The sequence below is a fragment of the Branchiostoma floridae genome, chromosome 15, assembly GCF_000003815.2.
Source record: "Branchiostoma floridae strain S238N-H82 chromosome 15, Bfl_VNyyK, whole genome shotgun sequence".
Lineage (NCBI taxonomy): Eukaryota > Metazoa > Chordata > Leptocardii > Amphioxiformes > Branchiostomatidae > Branchiostoma > Branchiostoma floridae.
Window position 1 is genome coordinate 15,072,479 of NC_049993.1, and position 23,801 is coordinate 15,096,279.

At 38.3% G+C, this 23,801-nt stretch overlaps 2 protein-coding genes across 3 annotated transcripts in view; one reads left to right on the forward strand and one right to left on the reverse strand.

Annotated features, from left to right (window-relative positions):
• Positions 1 to 1,401: 1,401 nt before the first annotated feature.
• On the reverse strand, positions 1,402 to 16,707 carry LOC118431705 (beta-galactosidase-1-like protein 2). 2 transcript variants are annotated; one of them, XM_035842967.1, is made up of 20 exons: positions 16,357 to 16,707; positions 15,773 to 15,841; positions 15,437 to 15,505; positions 14,373 to 14,468; positions 14,004 to 14,112; positions 12,718 to 12,810; positions 11,486 to 11,567; positions 9,681 to 9,745; positions 8,714 to 8,798; positions 7,755 to 7,892; positions 7,275 to 7,367; positions 6,810 to 6,860; positions 6,265 to 6,323; positions 5,755 to 5,910; positions 5,186 to 5,257; positions 4,573 to 4,711; positions 4,062 to 4,149; positions 3,521 to 3,644; positions 2,884 to 3,000; positions 1,402 to 2,594 (listed from the first exon to the last, which is right to left on the reverse strand). In XM_035842967.1, exons 1-20 carry the CDS (start codon positions 16,461 to 16,463, stop codon positions 2,496 to 2,498), a joined length of 1,911 nt encoding a protein of 636 aa, XP_035698860.1. In that variant the 5' UTR covers positions 16,464 to 16,707; the 3' UTR covers positions 1,402 to 2,495. The 2 variants fall into 2 exon arrangements, with proteins under 2 accessions (XP_035698860.1, XP_035698859.1); XM_035842966.1 differs by lacking the exon at positions 11,486 to 11,567 and adding an exon at positions 12,227 to 12,314.
• Positions 16,708 to 17,196: 489 nt separating this feature from the next.
• Positions 17,197 to 23,801, forward strand: part of LOC118431710 (WD repeat-containing protein 18-like) — an 8,746-nt gene continuing 2,141 nt past the window's right edge. Inside the window, exons 1-9 of the mRNA XM_035842974.1 lie at positions 17,197 to 17,432; positions 18,955 to 19,065; positions 19,444 to 19,577; positions 19,929 to 20,079; positions 20,826 to 20,969; positions 21,512 to 21,579; positions 21,992 to 22,116; positions 22,750 to 22,919; positions 23,361 to 23,429. Of these exons, the coding sequence (XP_035698867.1) occupies positions 17,220 to 17,432; positions 18,955 to 19,065; positions 19,444 to 19,577; positions 19,929 to 20,079; positions 20,826 to 20,969; positions 21,512 to 21,579; positions 21,992 to 22,116; positions 22,750 to 22,919; positions 23,361 to 23,429 (1,185 nt within the window). The 5' untranslated portion in view covers positions 17,197 to 17,219. The remainder of the gene's footprint in view (positions 17,433 to 18,954; positions 19,066 to 19,443; positions 19,578 to 19,928; positions 20,080 to 20,825; positions 20,970 to 21,511; positions 21,580 to 21,991; positions 22,117 to 22,749; positions 22,920 to 23,360; positions 23,430 to 23,801) is intronic.

A 23,801-nucleotide genomic window follows, 5' to 3' on the forward strand; every position in this document is an offset into this window, starting at 1 on the left:
GCGATTGCATCAGAGATAGCCTCTTCTTATGTTTGAAATTTGATCAAGTTGGGCTTGTGGATTTACATCTATACACTGTCAGTGGGTATGATGTCTTGCGCTTTACCCCAACGACACAACCGTCACTAATTAGCTCATAAACTCAAGATACGGAAACAGGTTTAATCATTCTCACCATCCTTGTCTTTACTCCGTCTTCTTTGTTTCCATGCTATTTACAGTGTTTAATCTCATCTAAATAACAATTTAAATTACCCTTTTCCTTTCAAGCTTGTTTTATTTTATACTTTTTCTTATTTTCAAATCTGTTTTATGTATGACGTATTGTGAAACAGACGAAATTGTTTTCAACATATTGTGTAACAGTGAATAAAATGTTGAGACTTAAGGAAAGAAAGTATCATGACAGTTACAAGAAAAATCTATAACCGGAAAAGACGACTTCACACGATGTTTTGTATCACGTCAGTTGCCTTTAAAAAAATTGAATTGATACTTGATAAAAACATGACTATTTTATGCCCCCTTCCGAGCTGATATTAACACATATCCAATAGTGGATGCGTCCAACAGTTTGGACAATTTCTTTTACAATTTAATAATAGTGCAAGTTGGTCGTTACTTTATTTTATGTTTTCTTCGTGGCTGACAAAGATTTTCAAATATGTGCATTTTTGTAATATCATGGCAGTATGGCTTATAAGACGTATCCTTTTAATTGGGGGTCTTTTCTGGTTTGGTTATTACAGATTTGGGATACAGTAGAAGTCGCTTAATTGCACGACCTACTTGCCAGTGAATTTTGTGCAATTATCCAGATGGTGCAAAAATGCGAAGTTATCCAGCTGGACCGTACCGGTTTAGGATTCCGTGCAATTTACAGATGTGTGCATTAATCATTGTGCAATTAACTGGCTTATACGATACTGTTTTTACTATTTAGTTTTTTTCTAAAAGCTAATCTTGCTACTCTAAAAAACTTATTCAAATATACAAACTTATGCTACAATTTGATTGACAATCGTATTATATCGTATTAAAATGTATTTTAATACTTGCATTGTTTACAATTGTAATAAAGCTTAAAGAATGAAATGAGCACATGTATATCATTGGCAAACGTGTGTACTTAAGTATCCTAATCTTTACATTAAATTTGCAATGTTACAAATCTATTGCCATAAGCAGAATTAGAACAATACTACTATTGCTATGAACATATAGATGTCTTTGTTATTGAAAGCCTTAACATTTATAGTGCAAAGTTGCAAACTGTTTTATTTACTAGTACGTAAACATATATCTTAAAAATTATACGATTTGTTTCAGTCACCCATATTCTTAATGATCCATTATGCATATTTGACGTTCTGGATCATTTTTTCATGTATTTATAGATTTCTTGAAAATATTGATAAATTTGTTTCTACTTCTACACTATATATAATTTTGCAGCATTCAGCTACTATAATATTTCACAATTAAAGTTTCACATCTTTAAGGCTTCTAAATTGCAAAATGGCTGCAGTTGTTTGTAAAGAATATTTCACTGATGATTATGTGTAGAAAATAGTAAAATGATTTCCTTCAGCATTTGTCTTATGCTGGGCTCAACGCCAAATTCCTTATATTATATAGAAGAGAAACTTGCCTAAAATTGTATATGAAGCACATAGTAGTAGCAGGGTAAACTAGGAGAAGCTATGAACACCCTCAAAAAGCTCAGTCATACTATTACAGTAGATATTATATATATATACTGGGACACTTTTTAAAAATATTTAGGGTCTGGGTAAGGACCTTTTCACAACTTTGCTCCTGGTCACTACAGTAATAACTGAACAAGGATCAGTGCAGAGTTGGGAGTAGCCTGGATCTATCCTATTCTAGCTCTAGTTCATTGACCACTGTATCTGTATCTATATAGCCGATATAACTGCCCTTTGGCGTAACACACCAGCTTTGCTGCAACAGCTGGTCACCACGTTAGCTTTTGCACAATAATCTGCAAGTGTTCTTTAAAACCATCCAGAGAAGATGCCCTACTAACAAATTCCACTCTCAGTATGTTAGTTCTAGGAAAAATTTTTGAACACATCAATCTTACATGTTGGTAACTTTGGTACGCATAACGGTTTCTAGTTCTTTTTTGAGCTGGTGTTAGATACTTATCAGTTGGTACGTCCACCATTCATTGTTCATTTTGTACATCATGCAAAGTCTGGACATTTTCCTTCTGTCTTCAAGTGACATACTCTGTCAACATATCTAAGAAAAACATTCTTTTCTGAGATTAATTTGTCAAAATCGACACCTGTCTAGCTTAGCACTGATGACTTTCTAAAGACTAGTAGGCAACCTTGCCTACAAATGCCAACCATAGATGACATTGCTCAAAACTAACTCCCAGCCATAAAAAAAAGTCAGGAGACATTGCATGGTCAGTGCTATCAGTAATCATGACAGCAGCTTAACTCCTACTTCTATGATTTCTTCTAAAGAGGAACACAAGACACTTCCTTCTCCTTCCCAAGCCGAGGTGTGTCCGTGAAGACCACTTCCTTGAAGGGAATGTGCTGCTCAAACAGCAACAGCTGAGGAAATGAACAGAAATATTATGTTACTAGTACATAAATAACAATCCCATTAAATTTAACACTAATGATGTCACATATGTCCTTTTCGTCAAAACGTACAAAGACCAAAATTTTGTGTTCTCAAAGAAGATATTCCCCTGTAGACAGCCTGGTGTGTGATGAACTCATTACCCCACCCTCAGGGTGCCTTCTGGAGGCCTAAAGTTGTTGTTTACAGCCAGGAGGGTCTAGTTCTGGGGGGTCGCTTCAAAATATTACGTAGTATACCTTTAAGTTTAAAGCCTACCTGATTGTCTCCCTTCTTGAGGAATGGTGCAGGGACATATAACGTCTCCTGAGGTCCGATGTGCCAGTACCTTCCCAGGTTAAAACCATTCAAGATGGCCACACCCTTCCCCCAACCCTGGAAACAAGTAAAATATTGTCAAGGACAAAAGTTCCAGACATATGTGCAAGTTCAAACATGAAAATTTACTACTGAAACATTAAAATTACTTTTTGCAGGTGTTAATTTACCAAATTGGCATAAACATGACTTGGAAGTACACAATATCAATATCATATACTTTGTACATAGCATGTGGAAGCATGTGCAGTGACCAAAATGTATGGGTAATAGCAGACTAAAAAGTTTTTTTTACCAAATTACTACTTTTTGAAACACCCACACACCCACCCACACACACCCACACACCCACAGACACAAAAAGACATAGAAATACAAATGTAACACACACACACATATATTCACACACAAACATGCAATGCATGTGCATACAGATACACAGACATAAAAGCATAAAGTTAACACACATGTAAAGACAAGAAAATTACTCCAATCCCTTTGTTGGGTTTAAGTACAAGCTGACTTTTAAACCTTAACATGTTTTAAGTATAGAAAAGGGAAGTCACATCCTTTTCACCTTCTTCATGTCCAGGAATGTGTCCTTTGGTTCTTCAGGAATGTTGAAGTTGACCAGATGGAATGCTGGGAAGGGTACTTCTGCTGCATCAGTCTGTTCCTGCCAATCTGGAGACTCAACCAACCTGGACATACAGGCCAAGGGCTCGAAAGTCATTTTGAATTTTGTGCACTGGTCAGGGGTGCCTATAAGCATTTGCACGAACCCTGTGAGATTTGTATGAACACTATATGATACGCACAAATCACTATGCAACAGTGCACAAACCTTAGGCGATTTTCAGGAATCACTATGCGAAAACGTACAAACCTTACATAGCAACAGAATGTAACAGACCAAATTTCCTGTTGCGGTAACATACTGTAAATGCAGAATGTTTGCGGTGGATTAATGTTTGCAGTTTTTGCGGTGAACACTTCAATGCGAACTTAAAACCACCGCGAACATTTTTCTATAATCTAAATCCACCGCGAAAAGTCATTTTCTCCCGCTACCATAATTAAATCACCACGAACTTAAATGCATTTACAGTTACTGTTACCTTGTTTGAAATTCTGGCTTGAGCTCTAGAGGGAAGATTTCCCAGGTCTTCAGCGGGGTGGTGTTCAGCAATACTTCTCCCACAAGGCCTGGAATATAGTCAAACATGCATGAATTATTAGACTAAGTACTATATACTACATCTTGTCCAAAGTTACTTCTTAGACTTAAAAGAACTTTGTTTATAGTAAATCCAGTCATGAGATCAAGGACCTAAAGTGTAGGGGTCAACTTGCTCAGCTGGAAGTAAAATATTTACTTCTTGCTTGTAGATGACATCCTCATAGATATTATGACAAATGGAATGGCTCAAGAAAATAAACTCAAAGTTGTATCACTTTTAACGTATTTTTCTTCCAATTTACCTATTTAATGGTCAATGTCTGGAAAATGATGACTGCAAAGATTTAAAATTTAGTGGATATTGATAAACAGGTGAGGCAGAAACTTGATAATCCTTCATAGCTGCACTTTCTAATGCAAAAAGGAGGCACAGGTTTATTAATTTGTACCTTTCCTTTGGTCCAACAGAGCATCTCCCCTGTTCACTCCAGCAACACTTTCCAACACAAACTTCTTGACTCCATCCATGGTCTGTGCAAAGTTCACCCTGCCCTGGTTCTCAACTAAGATGTCCAGAATGTCATTCTCCTGAAATTATAGAAGAATTGTATACATTACATTAGTTAGACGTGAAGGCCACAAATTGTAGAGCTCTAACTTTTTATTTGCAAATTTTTGCCAGTGAACCAGCGAGGATGAGAGAGTGTCTGAGTGAATGAACTAATTTGCAATGATACAATGTACCACAAATTAAACTTATATTAAAATTTGTAGACAATTTTCATTCATTATTCACATACAGGCACTGCTTTTCGCCCATGGAATGTCTGTTGGATTTACTCTTGAAGATGCTAGGAGGGCCCAGCAATCTTATAGGCAACGTCATGTGCAATGTTTTTTTTGTTTTGCATTTTTTCCTCTCCAAGGTATATCAACAGAAATGTAGTTTTGGGTTACACAAACTTAGTATTATATGGATGACGTCGTATATTTTTTATGCTAATTACATTTTTCCATTCATACTGCAAAATCAAGTAAATATATAAATTTACAATACTGTACCTTCAACCCTGACATAGCAATCTCCCCAACTCTCCAGTTCAGCATACCTGACTCCTTACCATTCACAAATATCTGGGGAAGATATGAAACACTGTATATTAGATATTGAGACCATTTATCATAAGCCGTACATGATAATATTTATAAAAGGTCACAAGCTCCACAGTATTACTGTTATTTAGAAATTATGCTATCATATTAACTGGTAATACTAAATTGGACAGCACACTGTATGCATGTGGGAATGTAAATATGACACACACATGTACAATTAAGGGGAAATGCATTTTCGTTTGAAAATGAATGTACACTGAAAAATCTAAAGTTAATATTTTTCAACATGCAGTGTAATGTGCACTCTTTGACTTATATAAAAAAGGGTAAATAATTCTTAAGCCAATGGCCAGAATCATGCAGATCAGGAAATTTGGTACTACACAAATCAGTGTAATGTGCAAGTTTATAATTATTATAAACTTGCACATTACACTGACTAGTTTTATATAACAATACCCAGCAAATTGTATTGGTTAAACTTTGACCTCTTTAAAAAACATAACAATGCTGACCTGTGCTCTGTCCCTGACATCACACTTGAGTGTGACTGAGTCCATGGCAGGAGTCTCGGACAGTTTGTGTCTGTACAGGATGTACCCGTAGGACTGTCCATTGTCATTGTTAATGGGGAGCATCTCCATGGACATCACTGTCTCACTCTTGATTGGCTGAAAAAGCAAAAATATGAGATTTGACAACCTTTCACAGATTTCAGAGCATTTGCTCTACTAATTTTTTGTACCATGTATATGCAGTGATATATGTTGATTAATTCATCAGAACTCAATGTAATCTGTGCCTATTTCATATCTTATCTGATCCTTACCCCCCTCCCCCTCATGACCTCAATGAAGAGTGGCATGCAGGCTGATTTGTGCTTCTCATGAATAAATAAATGTTCAACAAACAAAATACAAAGAGCCATCTAGAAATCTGCAAACATAACGTGAGTTCAGTCATGGACCCTGCAGCAGTATAATCAAAAACTCTGGAAACTAACTTTACATCATAAATATACCTACCTCGCCAAGCACCTTTAAGGCATCTTCAAATGTGATGTATTTTTCAACAGGAAATGGTCCTGCAATCATAAAACCACAGATTACAGCATTTTCAAGTTCTTTGGTGAAATTGATATTTTACGAGCTGGTTTGGTTTGGTTTGATACAGATCTCCATTAGTGACTGACATAAAATCAGTCTAGACTCTAGACGGAAGGATTTGCACCATCGCACATCGCACCATCACACGTGTGGTAGGTACTTTAATTAATGACAAACACGGGACCTCCTCCATTTAAAGTCCTATCCGAGGGATGGCCCTAGCTCAAGCTAGGTAGTACTCATTTTCACCTGTCAGTGAGTAAAGTGAGGAAAGGCATGTTAAGTGCCTTTCCCAAGGGCACAAGATGGGTGGCACAGCAGGATTCGAACTCGAGACCTCTCAGTCCCGAAACAAACACGCTGCCGCTGTGCCACGCGATCTTACATTGGGAATTTTCACAGGCTAAAAACTTTTTAAATATAATATAATATCAATATTAAGATATGATGTCCATCTGACTGACCATAGCTGCTCTTCTCTGTGGCAGGTGGCACTTCAGGCAATTCACTTGGAACTAGAAAAAATGGACAGAAAAAAGCAAAATCTTTATCTATATTGTATATTATGCAATGTAAGACACTCTAGTTAAGACTTTGTTGATGCAAAAGAGTTAATTAGCTCCTGTTATTTGCGCCAGATCATAAGTTGGTAACAAAGTACATTATTATCATGCATTGTTTTTACTACTATACAATACAACCTTAGTTTTAACTGTATCATCTAATACTGCATTTTGTATTGTTTTTATTTCAAACATGCACAATGAATCTCATTTCATGACTGGAATTGATGAAGAACATGGTATGCTTAAAAACTATCTCATCTTTTTATTCTAGGACAAAGTTCAATTTATAAAGGCTCATTCAAAAAAAAAAGATCACTTGTTTTGCTACTAGTACAATTTTTTTTATTGTTAGAAGTTTCCTACCTGCTCCCTTCATTGCCAGGGTTTTCAGGAGTTCCCTTGTTTTGTAGTACTTTGGTGTTGGGTCTCCTGCCTCTGACAGTGGAGCATCATAATCTGAAATTGACATTTTGTGTTGATTATTTCAAGCAGCTTATGTATAGAATATCTACTATATTTAGTTTTATTAAATTAAATCTTGTAGGGTAATTCAGTCAGTTAGACAAAACTGATTTCCAAGGGAGCCCTGCAACAAATCAATCAACATACATTTGTAAACTTAATATCATAAGCCTCACACAACCTAAAAATATGAAAGAACCCACCACCTTTCTTGAAAAGAGTACTAGTAGGTACAACCCATTTTGTTTGGCTAGTATAATAACCACATTGCACTACTTGTTAGCTAACCAAAAATCATCAAACTTCAAACTTCATCATTAGTTTGAATCAAACTATGATGATGATCAGAAAGAATGTTCGCAACAGTTTTTCCTTACTTACCATAACTGGTGACATCCGGTTTGTACCCGTTGATGTAATTGGCCCCGTTCATGAAGCCAAAGTTAGTTCCTCCATGAAACATGTAGAAGTTGACAGAGGATGGGAATCTGAGAATGTCCCCTAACAGCTGTTCAAACTCTGGGGAATAAAATAAAAAAACACACAAATGCATGTAGAAGCTTTCCTAACTATATTATCAGGCTTTTAGCCAGACATGAGTCAAGGCATCATTTGGACACGCTTTTCTTAAAATAAACAGAAATTGACGCACTAGATGCCCTCGAACCATGTTCAACCAATATGTCTGAAATGAGGTTGATAATACTTATTTTTGTAAGCTTTCAATGACAGAGTTACTCTCACAACTGAGGTTTGGGTACAGGTTGTTTGTGCAATCTTTCTAAGCCTTTTATTTTGACTTCAAGCATAGTAGAAAGCCCCACAATAAGGCCTAAAAAACAACTGAAGCCTAACCTCTGCTTGATATATTAATTTGCCAACATGATCTTCCAAGAGTGGACAGAAAAAGAAAGAAAAATAAAAGTTGGAGACAGTACTGAACAAAACAAAACTTTAAGGCATTATTGGACTAGAAAACCTGTAATATCCAACAAAAAAAACTGACTCACCCAAATTTTTGACTGAACAGCACCAGTCTTTGTCAAGGAATGTACACTCCACTGCTGTCGTGATGTCATGTTATGCAGATAGAACACAAAGACTTCCTGCAACGTATGATCCACTGCTCACTAAGTCACATGTTTTATCTGCATAACGTGACGTCACGATAGCTGTAGTGGATTGTTCATTTGTTCATTCATTGTGCTGTTCAGTTGAAAATTTGGGTGAGTCCAATTTTTGTGTTATGTTGGATATTACAGTCTAACTAGTCTAATAATGATTTCTACCAACACAGATGAGCTTTTAAGTTAAAACTTTAAGGCAATAGTTTGACTCACTCTCCACGTGCAGTTTGTGGTGGTCTCTGCCCCAGTGGTCAAACCAGCCTGACCAGAACTCCATCACCATCTGCGGCCGGTTGGGCTGGACATAGTGGACAGTAAGAAATTTTGAAGACATAAAAAAATAAAATCTCTCTAAACAAGAATAAAAGGAAAATACATTGTGTCTTCAGGCTTTTTTTCACAAGTCAATTAATTGTTTGTCTAGTTCAGCAGGCATACTATAGTTGAAATTCAAGCTAAGCCAAAGATTTTCTAAGCTTATTTTGGCATAGGTATGGAGATGGATTGCAATATGCTGTATTTGTTCCCAAGCAAATGTCGGCCTTTCTAGTATTAAAAGTCTGCCTATCAGAACTTTTGTTTTAAACTTGAAATAAAACCAAGTTTGCTAATGATCATGTAATCAAACCATTTGATATTCTTCATTAAGGTATCATCTTAGATGTTTTGGAAGGATCTAAGTTATAGTGTTTCATGTTTTGGAAGGATCTAAGTTATAGTGTTTCATAAATCTGAAAAAAAAAACAAAAAAACTATGGACTTTTTAAAATCACTCCTGTCCTTGGTGCTGACTTTAAAGTTGACAAGCAATTTTGGTAGAGTGGAAATCCTAGACATAGAGCCAGAATTATTTACTTGAGCCAAAAAGCCATTGAATATGCACTTTACATCTATGAATATGATAGTCCCAATAACGACAGAGACAGTGGGCGTCATAGACTTCCTGCAACTTATGATCCACTGCTCACTGAGTCACGTGTGGTTTTTACATGACGTAACATCACAGAAGCAGTGGATTGTTCATTCATTGACAAATACTGGAGCTGATGAGTTAAAATTTTTGTGTTAGAAACTACAGTTCAACTTGTTCTATAATGGCTTCCACCAACACAGATGAACTTTCAAGTTATATAATGAATGAGACATGGATAAAGCTACTATCATAATTGTTTATTGTTACCTGTAGCTTCTTAAGAGCACCCAGCTGTTTCTTTGGGTTGAAGTTAAAGTTTGCAGTCATCAGCACTGTTTGGGGGAAAAACATAGAAAATTTTAGTTAAAGCAACTCAAACAATAACATAGACGTCAGTTAAGCTAGGGCCACAACAATTTAGTTCCTTTAAGTTTTTCAGGCAAAAATTGAGCAAACGGTCAAGATGAAAAAAAGAAGGCCGGAAGAACAACAAAATTGTATCTTAAGTTTATTAAAATAAAATATATCATAAAATATACTCTTTGGTGTATAAAGCAAATCTTCTTTTTGATGAGCCTTTTAAATAATTGTATTTTTAAAGTATTTGAATCAGTTACATTAGGTGATTTTGTTTCCTTGTTACAGCAGAAACTATGCCATTTAAAATATAACCATACACTACTATCAATAATAATCATTATGATATTGAAAAATGTACAGATCACCTTTTGTGAGCATATGGCAAGCTGCAGTGCCTTTTGCGCAAGTGCGACACTGGAAAGAAGCAGTGAACTATGCCACTAGGCAAGCTATACTGAGGGGTGTGCTGCACACATGTGGGTGACTATCATTGGTAAAAGATTCAGAAAGCCTACAGTAAACACACATTACTTAAATTCATCAGGCAGTCTTTGCAAATCAGGCTCTAATCAGTAATGATTCCATCATTAGGATACTCTTATTTCAATTTTTGCAATTTTACTAATCTACAAATTACATGTTAAACCCAACACAGCTAATATGAAGTTTGATTCGTAGAGTACTATCATGTATAATTCGTATTTATTAAGCAGACCTGTAACTAGCCTAAATAAGCTGATCTGAAAGCAAATGTTGTGTTTCCAGATACCCTACTAATTGTGATGACCAGGGTTCTAGCGAACATTTCTGTTCTTCTGTCTTTTGATGTAATTCTACTGCTGGGGACGGACAAAATTTTTGCCCATTCCGTCCCATAACAGACAAAAATCGGCAGATAAAGATATTGATTATAGCAAGCATAATCTATTAGCAAAATTTGCCCCTCAAAATAAAGGAAATAGCATTTCAGAAGGCCTAGATTTCAACATTTTCCCGGGGAGCATACAATGTACCCCTGGATCCAGAAAAAGGAAAAAAATTCAGGCTGCATTTAACACTGGTGCTGACACTATCATGCATTTCCTTTGGTGTGATTTCAAAATTGTCTATCTTTGCATGGGGGATTTCTGAGGGGTTAAGATATTCATGGTCATATTTTTTGACCTTAAAAATGTTATCAAGTACCAACTTTAGTGCATCATGTATTCGTGCTAAGCACATTATGTATATATTTGTCAAAGTACAATTTTTAGGGGCAGGTATTAAGTTTTAAAGGCACTGAAAGAACCAGCTGAGGGCAGACCTCAATGATAGAGGACTTGGACCGTTGCGGTCAGAAAGAAAAGTATGGGAGCTCAGGAAGCTTGCGATGAACGAGGCGAAATGGAGTTGAAGAAAGACTGAATGCAGCTGCAGAGTGTCTAAGACCACTGCAGTAGCAGAACACAGTGGACAACTACTAACTTTTAAAAGTTGGCCACGTTCAGATGGACTGTTTCCATATTTCTTGGGAGTCCAAGGTAATAACCAAAAAAACAGGATATAAAAAAAATACCCACCAAAACTAGAAACCTTAAAAAAAAAACAGATGATGATAACCAGAAACACAGCATTTTTTTAAGGGGGTGGGGGGTGAAAGCATGCACTACAACTAGGCAAGCAGGCAGGACCTTCAGCAATCACAGAACGCATCATATCAGTTTCTTTCCTACCACCAGGGATGCGGCCTTTGTTGAAGCCCCAGTCATTGTCAGAGGTAAACAGAAGCTCACAGACACCTCTAATTTCCATTGCCTATGCATGAAGGGAATAAATTTGATAGAAGAGGAAGAATAAAATGTTTTTGAGCCTCCACCGACTTGCCACCGCCCCACCTGCTATGCTGAAAACTACAAGGATTTTTACATACAGTATATATTAGCATGGTTAGTACTTAAAAGTACAAAAATTCAATAGTTAATTAAAATTTGATCGATCATTTCTCCAGTGTTGAACTTTATCAACTGATAGATTATTATGTATCATTGAAAAGGCCATAATCATTTAAATGATAATTTTTTTTATAACATCTCCGTGCATTAATTTTTATCACCCCCCCATAAAAAGGTTTTAACCATACTGTACATTGCACAAAACAGCTGTAATGTGAGCAAACATATGCAATAGATTACATGGAATTTAAAACAAAAAATAGATACCAATCAAAAATCACATTGTTCGGTATACAATACCATCATGTAAGTGTGAAGTCAACACAATACGTCCCAGCTTGCTGACCACATAGATTTTGTAATGAAGGCAATATTTAGTCAGGGAAAACTATTTTTTCTCCCTGTTGAGGGCAATAAAGAAGCTTTTCAATCTTGATATGATAATGTAACACAATTGAATGATAAAGTTTGGATGGAGATATGATCAACCAAAAATTGACTCATTACAGATATAGTTCCTACCCCCTGGAATGCAACCCCTCTCCAATCTTTCAATCTGTCCTCCATCAGAAGTCAGTAGTAGTTCTTCGATACCTCTTTTCTGGATAGCCTAGACACACAAGCACGTATGGAAAGAAAAGATCTGGAACATTATCAAGCTGTACATCAACTACATCTTACTCTTGCACAAAATGTGGCATCCATGGGCAGAAATACCTAGTATCCATACACTGCTGGGTCTTCTGGACTGTGTGGTAAATATTATATAACCGAATACAACAGGGGGTACTGTAAATGCAGAAATGTTCGTGGTGGTTTTATGTTCATGGTTTTTACAGTGACAGCAAACTTAAGACCAGTCCAGAACACCTGTATGAAATGTTATTGCGGCCCAGGAATGACATTAGAAAATTATCATTTTCAGGCACTAAGATCCTACAACAAAGATGTGTACTGCTCAAGTACAATTTTTTGAGACCCTAATTTGACAATTATTGTCAGTGTCTTCTCACCTGTTTTACTGCAGTCAGATATTTGTCATCTCTAGCGTAGGAACCGTACTCGTTCTCCACCTGCATGGCGATGATTGGCCCGCCTTCCTTGTACTGCGGAGAGGTGACAATTCAGAAATACCTGGGTTAAATCAGAATTGCATTGATCCAACATACTTTGGCATTGCATGGTGCAATCGGTATGGTACCAGTGTTGGACCCAGACCCCAGAGGTAACGGGTCTGAAACTGCTGAGTTGTCCCAAAGTTGTACCCTTGGGAAGTGCACTTTACATGACTTTCCTCACTTCACTCAGGTAAAAAAGAGGACCTAGCTTTGATTAGGACCGTCTTTTAGATAGGACGTTAAGTGGAGGTCTGGTGTCTGAGATGACCCACACCTCGAGCACATTAAAGATCCAACCACACTTATCGAAAAAAGTATGGGTCCTTCCCAGTGTGAGTGGTTCAAAACGTACAGTCCCCAGGCCGCACCTGAGGTAATTACTGTCATATTGAGGTCTCTTGAGCAGTGGCAAATGGCAGCTCGCTCCAGACCATTGCAATTTAACTTGCCCATTTTAAGCTCCTTGCACTTCAGCCCCTTGCTGCAAGGAGAAAATTCCCACCCACGGAAAAATACATTGTCAAGCAGCTGCCAGCTTGCTGTATTTACTAAATACAGCATAGTCCTACTTCTAGTCCTAGGTAGGAGTGATTGATTAGTACTAGGAATCACAAGAGAAACGCATTAGAAACACAGTCTCTGATAATTCCCAATGCAGAAAAAATTGATTCATTCTGTATTCTGAAAATCAAATATTAGCAACAATTTTGTAACAGTTACTGTAGTACAAGAATACATTATATACAGTGCCATGATAACCACTATACAGATATACAACATTTACAGCAGGGATCGAAATACTTTTTTTCTGTATACCTGCAACGGTGCAGGTAACATTAAAAAATTATCTGCACATGACAAAATTTACCAGCACCACTCTACATTTAGTAAGTATGATTAAGAAAATTGTTCAGGAACCATTGCTACGTTTTCTTAAATACATTTTTTTACTATGTAGGCGGTACCAGTCAATGCAGCTAGTAACAATCCATATACACCTACACTACATCATAGTTACTTTATGTATAAAACGCAGTACATGGACCAGTGCAGGTTAGGTGCAGGTAGACACCAGAAATACCTGCACAGCTCCAATTTTACCTGCACTAACCTGAATATGCAGGTGGTATTTCAAGCCCTGTATAGTATCGTCAAACTAAAATTAATGACATTAACGTTACCTGGAATGGTTTGACGATAGGTAAGAGGGCATCGAAGAACCGTTCCACTGCCTCCATGTAGGGTTGGTAGGTAGTGCGGACCTGCATGTTTGGGTCTCTTAGCAACCAGCTGATTGTGTACATGAAAAAAAAAAACATGAAATGAGCAAAACACTAATTTTAGGAAAATCCCATTTATTTCCTTGGTTTATGAAAACCCAAAAACCCACACACTGACAGAACATTAAACTAACCTCCATTTTTCATGAAGGTAACAAAAAATGAATCAGTCAGAATGCTGACATGCCAGTGTGATTTGCATATAGATGACAAAGTTCCTACAGGAATTGCCAATAATTTATTCACATTTGGATAGTTGAACCAACCTACCTTGGCAAACCCCCATAGTCCCATTCAGCACATATGTACGGCCCAGGACGAAAGATGACCCATAGACCAAGGTTTGCTGCTTCCCGCAGGTAGGCCCTGAAACATACAGGAAGACAGTTCTCACAAAGCTCAGTCATACAGTAGACACGAACCGGAACACTTTTCTATTGTGACTCCAATGTATGACTGAAGGATACACATGTGAAAACCAAAGGAAAACATAGCTAATATCCATGACCACTTGCTCCACCCACAGTAACACAAGGACCTGGCAGGCTGCTGTCTGCTATGCTCTCCTCCTATAGAAGTCATTGATTACCATGAAACTCATGAGAAACACATTGGAATAATTATTACAGTGTCTATTAGGCAATAAGGAAACCTTTCAGATATATATTCTCCATTTTGCAAGCATTAGGAACCCTCTAAGAAGGGAAAAAGGGAAGATACATACACACAGGAGATATCTCCTCTTCTGCTGCTTTCTCCAGTGTTTCCACTAGTTTTGACTACTATCTAGACTAAGCTTTGGAAGGGAGATCTTCCCTTACTGCAAACATTACATTTTTCTTCATCATGGCTAAATTTCTTGATGCATATAATATGTAGGATTAAAAATTATGGGTACCAAGCAAATTTATAAGAGTTGATGCCAACAAGTAGATCAGGTATGGAAATATGTGTCCTCTTGTTATCAATGCAGGGCTTGAAATACTTTTTTCTGCATACCTGCACTGGTGCAGGTAACATTGAAAATTACCTGCACTAGACAATTTTTACATGCATCACTCTTAATTTAGGAAGTATGGATCATACTAAAACTGTTCAGGAATCATTGCTATTCTATACTTTATAGGTGGTAACAGTCAATGCAGCTAATAACAATCCACATACACCTACATCATAGGACATTTTATGTATAAAACCCAGTAAATGGACCAGTGCAGGTTAGGTGCAGGTAGACACCAGAAATACCTGCACAGCTCCAATTTCACCTGCACTAACCTGCATATGCAGGTGGTATTTCGAGCCCTGCAATGTGACCAGCAAAGCTGGAAACTTACGCAATGTCCAGCATGCCTGTGAAGTCAAACTTGCCCTTTTCTGGCTCGTGAAGGTTCCAGCACACGTAGCTGCATCAAACAGAAACAGTAGCATTAAAAAGTTTATCTAAGATTTAAAATGGTCTAAACCTTCTTTTTAGCATAATAGTATATGGTAATCTATAAAAATTTAATATATGAAGAAAGTACATGTACACACTTACACATAAAGTTAATATAATACACCAAGCTAATGCAATGGCATGAGGAATCACATACTGTCACTACTAAGTATGTGGTTTATAAGCAAAAGTTAAAGATTAACAGTTATACTGTCAACAAAGGTTGCGTTGTTACGTTTCAAGAGTGTTGAGTCCGCAGGCTTTCAACTTCAGCATCCTGTCACGCCAGTATTCTCTGGGGACCCTGAAGAAAAAAAAGAAAAGAATAATGTAGCATCACACTTACCTGTTGTACTTTTACCAATTTATCTAATTTAGGGGGACTGGTCTGCATGACAGTGTGTGCACATGTGTGTGGCAGCATTCTTATTTATTTCTGTATGTATGCAAGGAGCTTTTATCAGGAGGATAAAAGCTCCTTGATGTATGTGTGTCTGTGTCTGTACATGGACAAAAAGGGTGTCTGTACGGTATGTATGTGTATATGTATGTGTTTTTGTATGTTTGTTTGTATGCATGTGTGCATGCAAGTGAGTGTATATATTTGTGTCTGTGTGTTTCTGACTTTCTCTGTGTGTGTGTGTGTGCATGTCTGTGTGTGTGTCGCCAAACTCAGCCAACTTTGTTTGTACCACACACATGTGTTCCAAAGCAGCATGGGTAAAGGGGTGTCAAGACTGCTATATCTTATGACTCCTTTTTATACTTGATTCGATTCACAACCAGCAATAATATATAATTAATAATATAATGTTTTACCTGAAATAGTGGATCGCTCCGCTAAGTATCTGTACAGGTTTCCCATCCAGAGTAAAGTTCTCCCCCTCCGCGACAAGTCCGGTTCTTTCCGTTCCTTCCGTAGCCATCTTGGAAATGTGACACTAAACTTTAAGTGGGCGTGCCTCCTTTGAACAAGCAGAAAAATAGGATATATTTGTTTGTATAAACAAACTTTCTCTCTCGACTTTAACGTTCTTCTACTATTTATAACAACAAAACAGGATGCAGCTGGGCTGAATAAATTCCTTGTAAGTTTTGCTCCTACTGAGAAGATTTTGGATGTAAGAAAGGGCCGAAGTCCACATAAGTTCGTATAATAAAAGGGCAAAGTTTAGCTGCCTACCTGTGAATCATCAAAACGTGAAAAGTTAAACAGCTGGTTTTACGTCATTGGATAGTTCCATTGTCATGTCAAGGTAGTTTAGGTTTTAACATGGGTATCCCTTTAGCCTATAAATGTTCTAAAGAAGTTCATAGCAGACCTATGTTTTATGTATTTATCTTCATTCATGAAAAAATTCTCTATTATGAAATATCTGAAAAGGAACATAATATCATACTTGAGTTAAACCCCTTTTGAACTAGTGTGATCTTCGAATGACCTCACCCAACCGCTGTCCATACCATATCTTTGTAGGGGATAAATTTTTATCGATTTAAAAATGTTTACAAAAACTAGTGAATAGCCAAATCAAAATTGTTTTGAATATATTTATGTTTCTGTTATCTTATATCAATATATCTCTTTTTAAAGACTGAAGCATATGAGAAAAAAATGGATATCTTTGATAATAATCTCACCCCTTTTTGTGACAATGTATCCGTCTAGTAGACTTTCGAAAATGGCTGCCCACGTGTTGGAAGCGGCGCTGACCAGCGACACCTCCGGCCAGTTGTGGAGCTCGTGTCTGTGGGACCTGCAGTCCGGCACGACTCTGGCCACGTACAAGGGGGACGGCAGCGCACCGAGAGGGCTGTGTCTGCTCGGGAACCAGTATCTACTGAGCGCCGCTAACAACAAACCGCTCATACATGTGTGGGCACTACAGAGACGGGTAAGGCCTACTAAGGGTTTAGCACTAGGTTTAGGGAGTGAAGCATGTTTTGTATTGGGCTCCCCCTGCTTTGCTCCTGATAGTGTTATGTATGGCGGTTATTGCATGTAGATGCGTGTCGTTACATACGTGTGTACATGCATGTGTCTACCTACACTGTGTGTGTGTTTGTGTGTGTGTGTGCGAGTGTGTTGTTTGTGCCTGTGTGCATGTGTGACGTGTGTGTGTGTGTGTGTTGTTTGTGTCTGTCTGTGTGTGTGTGATGTGTGTGTGTTGTTTGTGTGTGTGTTGTTTGTGTGTGTTGTGTGTTTGTGTGGATTTGGTTTGTATGTGTGTTTGGTTTGTGTGTGTGTGTGGTGTGTTGTTTGTGTTCATGTCTGTCTGTGTGTGTGTGTTTGTGGGGAGATACTGAAAGACGGAATACCAAGTAATACCACGTAATACCACGTAATACCAGGTTAAACATCACGGAACTCAAATATTTTGTGTGCATATGTGTTCCCCACACATATAAACCAAACATTTTGTGGTTTATGGGCTTTAAAATTATATTTTTGCCTAAGAATTCCGCTAACAAAACGCCGCGCACCGCTGCCCCGCGCGGCATGATAGCACTGGCGGGCCGGGTCAATCAACAACACGGTTCTTCTTCTTCCGGTGTCCAACTGCCGATGAGTCGGCATTGATTGACGTAGTGTTTCAAACACTTATGTTTTATTCTTGAAAAAAAAAAAACCTTATACACGTAGCTGGAACATTCAACAACATAATTGTACCAGCGTTGTCGTCGTGTTGCATGTTGTAACTTGTAACGTTAAACCGCTGGAGATTTTGCGGCACAAGCGTGTCACTACCCTGAGACCGACCTGATAGAAATTAGAATCAAAAGCAACTAATGGGCCCGGACGTGACGAAATGACTAAAATACAACTGTTTGAAACACTGCAAAGATAAACCAGGGCACGATGTTGCCAATATGACAAACATAAACGTGTCGCGGCTCGCCGTGTTGTTGATGTGACCCGGCCTGCCAGCGCTATCAAATATCATGCCGCGCGGGGCAGCGGCAGTTTGCCACCGGAATTCTTAGGCAAAAAATATTATTTTTAAGCCCATTAACTACAAAATATTTGGTTTACATATGTGGGGAACACATATGTACAGATAATATTTGAGTTCCTTGATGTTTAACCCGGTATTACGTGGTATTACTTGGTATTACTTGGTATTCCGTCTTTCAGTACTACCGGTGTTTGTGTATCTATATGTCACTATGCCTTCCTATATGTATGTATGTGTGTGTGTCTTTTACTTTAATAATTAAAGTTAATTAATACAAATTTGTATCTGTCTGTTTATGTATTAGCCTGAGTACCATCCTCCGTAGTGACCGCTGGCTTACTACTTTCGCTTGCTAACCAAAATATAATCACCATAATATTCAATTTTGAATGTGTTGTTGTGAATACAAAGCTTTGTTATTCAATAACTTTATTTTCAATTTTTAATGTTGTCCTTGCAGGACCATGTCCAGCAGCGTATGGTGTGTGGTGGCAGGGTGTCAGCCATGGCTGTATCGCCTGATGGGACCCTGGTCGTGGCCGGTATCGCTGAGAAGATCAACATTTGGCAGGTAAGGTTCCAAGCTCATGCACATGGTATAAAATCCACATTAGGGTCTCTCTCTCTCTCTTTTCTTTATCCTTCTCCCTCTCTGTGTCCATCTCTCTCTCTTTCTCTCTCTCTTTCTCTCTCTCTCTTTCTCTCTCTCTCTCTCTCTCTCTCTCTCTCTCCTCTCTCTCTCTTTCTTTTACTTTATCCCTTTTTCTTTTTCTCCCACTCTCTCATTATTTCTCTTTTCCCTCTCTTTTCTCTTTTCTTCTCTCTATCTTTCTGCCTGCTATGGATTCGTTACAGTCAGATTTAAAGTCAACAACTGAAACCGTAATCCCACCTTTCAACCATTGTTTATACTTAGTACTCATGCTGTCTTATCTTATTTTCTGTACAGGTGTGCACAGGTAACCTGTTGGCTGTCCTGACCAGACATTACCAAGGCGTGACCTGTCTTAGTTTTACAGACGATGGAAGTCACTTCCTGTCTGGTGGAGAGGATAACCTTGTACTTGTCTGGCCTGTTCACAGGTAAGACTAAGACTGCCGTGCAGAACATATTGTGCATAACGTCTTAACCTTCCGTATCTACAAGTAACGTAAACGTAACACCGCTGTATGGCTGCAATATCCAGTGTTTCTGTATCATTCTATGGGACAGGGAATTGTGTGGTCACGGTCGCGTTGGACAGGTGGTCGCTATAGACTGTTTCTAAATGCTTAGGTCAATGGGAATAATCCAAAGGACCGACAAAAAGTGACTGCATTGGCCAGTGGCCAGGTTGCTATGCAAAGGTGGCCACTAATATAGGTTTGACTGTATGCTATTGTAATATAATTTGTATTCAACACACTTTTTTGTGTTTTTTCTGGTATTATCAGTGTTCTATCTGGAGGCAGTACTGCAGTGGGCCATAGCCTGGAACCCAGACACACCCTGTCCCACCACTCCCTGCCTGTCACAGACCTGTACTGTGGCTGTGGAGGACTACAGGCCAGGGCAGTGTCTGCTTCTCTAGACCAGACCTGTAAGGTGAGAGCATGTAAATTCTGAATGGAATATTGCATGGCACTGGATAAGTTTTTAAACAATCACCGGCTCTCAGTCATAGTCATACGAGTAGTGGGCAAATTTGTGGTTATTCACATTTAGGCTGGCCAAATTTTTATATTACATATTACAATAAAGTTAAAGTTAACAAAGTGAACTGAAATGCATGAGGTCACTTGTCTTTTAATGTTAAACTTTAATTTCAATTTGCTTGATGATTATACATTTATCCTTCATCAGATAGGACAAGCAGTGTTTTTACTTAGGACAAGCAGTGTTTTTACTTCAATAGGAAGCAGGCTGATTAAAAATTCTAACTGGAAGCTATGTGACTCCACTGCCCACCCCAAAAAGAATCTAGGGCCGGCAGGTTTTTCTACTGTAGGTAGTGTAGGGAAACAGGAAACACAACATTTTTTCCTAGGCATTAGTCGACTATTTGATTAAGAATATTCTTAACTGGAAAAAAAAAACATGATGATAAAGCCTAGGGACCTGGTTTATGCCCTGGTATAATGCTCAGTTTTAAGTGAATAAATAACCAGTCTCAAATTAAATTTTCCTCCCTGCCCTCTGAATTTAAGATGCCCTCTTATATTTCATACAATATATTTTACAAGTCTTTAAGAGACAAAGAAACTGTTGACAATGCATTTTAAGATATGGAGCAAGCTTGTAGGGTTTTTATGTGATGTAATTTTACCAAACTGTTTTTTTTTTCTCCACAGTTATTTGAAGTCTCATCAGGCCAGCTCCTCTTGTCAGTTTCATTTGACGTCAGTATAACCTCCGTAACCATGGATACAGCAGAGACACGCCTCTTTGCAGGGGGCACCAATGGGAACATCCACCAAGTCAACCTGCATGCTCAGGTATAGCTTTCATTACTGTTTCCTCTAGCAGGGCTCGAAAGACCACCTGCATATGCAGGTTAGTGCAGCTAGAATTTGAGCTGTGCAGGTATTTCTACCTGCACCTAACCTGCACTTGCCCATGTACTGGGTTTTATACATAAATGTCCAATGATTCAGGTGTATGTGGATTAGTTGCATTGACTGTTAATACCTATCATGTATTAATAAAAAATAGCAATGGTTCCTGAACAATTTAAGTATGATCCATCTTTCCTACATTCAGAGTGGTGCAGGTGAAATTTGTCTGGTGCAGGTAATTTTCAATGTTACCTGCACCAGTGTAGGTATGCAGAAAAAAAGTATTTCGAGCCCTGGCTGTGCTGACAGCTACTTGCATTTACTGACTGATTGAGTTTGCTGACATCAGTCAATTCCCTCTAATTTGTTGGATAATTCCTCCAATTTATATATATTGATTATTGTATGGGACCTGCCATTTCCTGTAATTTAATCTCAAAGCAAACATTTCGTATTTCATTTCTTTCTGAATTTCTTTCTAGCCTGTTCAAAGAGAGAGACACTTTGAAGACTCTAAAGATGGCCATGCACAGGTCTTTAAAGGTCATAGGTAAGAAGGACACATAAAAATACCTATTACTGCCATTGGTATTCTTCAATAGTATGATAAAAAAAGTCTTCCACACAGACATACCTGTACAACATACCTCGATCTGTTATTTTGGAAATATCTATCTGAGTAACGTCTTTGGATTCTGAAACTCTGAAATCCATTAAATGGTGTATGGTGTCAGCTATTATTATGATCCCAAGATATTCTACCTGAATATGTAATTAATGTATGAAAACAAATAACAAACTTTAAGGAACAGTAATGGTATAGGGTCTGCAACAATGTTAGTAGAATTATTTATATTAAGCAGTAATGCTTTTGTTTGTTTATACATAACAGTTGACATTCCTGTATGTCTTTTTTCTTTGTAAGCAAACAGATGATGTCTTGTCTGTTTGTTGTTTGTTAGTAAACAGGTGACGTGCCTGTCTGTCAGCATGGACGGCAGTCAGCTGTTGTCTGGGTCACATGACCACACGGCCAGACTGTGGGACATTCCCAGCATGCAGTGCATCCGGACGTTCTCACACAAAGGTAACAAAAGGGGGAGGGGGCATTCACAAGGTAGCCGAACACAGTTTTTGGCCTATGGGGATTTCTATAGTTAAGGGCCTCAAGGTGACTGGCTTCGACACAGAAAGAAATATAGTAGGGTGCACTTTAGCAATATCAAAATCGGATTTGTTCGAGCCACAAAATATTAAAAAGTTGCAAAATCCTGTCGGTGTATCTCACATGGTAACGTTCGATACAGGTGTTCTGGACAAGGTGATAAAAAGCCGTATCACACAAAGTTTTATCACACAGGCTTCAATCAAATAATTTGAACATACTCTGCCCATGCTGAGTGCAGCGTGGTCGAAAATTCTGAAACACTTGATTCAGACCTTGGAACATTGCTGTTGTAACAATTTTTGCTCGAGGGCACCAAATTTTCTCAAATCCTGGTGCATTTTGCATTGAAATGTGTTTTCTCAGGTGGGTATACATGTATGTCACAAATGGAATACAACACGGTGTATTCCGCATCACCCTCGGTACCATCCCTCCCGCGGGTCAGATCACCCTCCAGCCTTCCGGCGATCCTTCCCGTGGTTGAGTTGGTACCTTGGGTGATACGGAATACACCGTGTTGTATTCTATATTTACGGTAATTTCCTATTTCAGGTGCTGTCACCAATGCCATGCTCATCCTGCCCCCCTCCCACATGTTGGAAGGCAGAGGCAAGCCCAGCGCCCCCCTCCCACAGTTCAAACGTCACCTCTACACACAGGGAGAGGACATAGAGGAAGGAACTAGGAACACTGTAGATGTCAGAATAGGGCAGTACCGAAAGGTGTGTACTACACTAGTTAATTCTAAGTTAGGCCTAGGAAAAAAATAATTTGTTTCCTGTTTCCCTACCTATCCTAGAAAAACCTGCTGACCATAGACTTTTTTGGGGGTTGGCAGTGGAGTCACATAGCTTCCAGTCAGAATTTTCAAGTCTTCGAATTCTTGTCCACAGTGCAACCAAAGTGTGTTCAAATCATATGATGAAAGCCCAAGTAAAACCCATAGAACCCTGTGCGAAAAGTACCACCCTTTCAGGAAACCATTATTAAGCTTTTGCAGTGCCCAAGGTTGACATAAATTGTGATTCATTAAAGGCAATATGTCAAACTTTTCCAGGCCTCTTTAGACTTGGACATATGTAATCAAACAGTGTTAGAGGTTATGATATCCAGTGCTAGTTTGCATTGAATATTTTTTTTTTTTTTTCTTTTATTGCTTGCAGGGCCATGTTTCTGATCGGGTGCAGCAGGACTACACTGAACAGAAAAGAATACATGATTATACTGAACAGGTAATTGTAAAATATTATGATCATTTTACAATGTGTATGTGAGATCACGTGGTGTAAATGGCAGCAATTTGGGCTCAGGCCCAAGAGGTCCTGGCTTCGAAACCTGCCATGTCATTGATCTTGTGCCCTTGGGAAAGGCACTCAACATGACTTTTCTCACTTCACTCAGGTGAAAAATGAGTAAATATACGGTCAAGTCATGTAGTTTTAGATAGAAAGAGAGAGAGAGAGAGATAGATAGAGAGGGATACATACATGTATATCGCTACAGCAGAGAGCTAGTCCACTGGCAGTAGTCAGTGTGTTCATACTTTACCACATGCTGAGAGCTTATTGGGGATTAAGCACTATGTACAATTTATGGGGAAAGCA

Excerpts from the sequence above, each read along its gene's own strand:
- LOC118431705 (XM_035842966.1), bottom strand. The coding sequence starts at position 16,463 with ATGGCTACGGAAGGAACGGAAAGAACCGGACTTGTCGCGGAGGGGGAG. Across the intron at positions 3,001-3,520 it reads CATTCCTGGACATGAAGAAG|GGTTGGGGGAAGGGTGTGGC; the intron begins GTGAAAAGGATG and ends ACTTGTTTCCAG. Across the intron at positions 2,595-2,883 it reads TCAAGAAGGGAGACAATCAG|CTGTTGCTGTTTGAGCAGCA; the intron begins GTAGGCTTTAAA and ends TCATTTCCTCAG.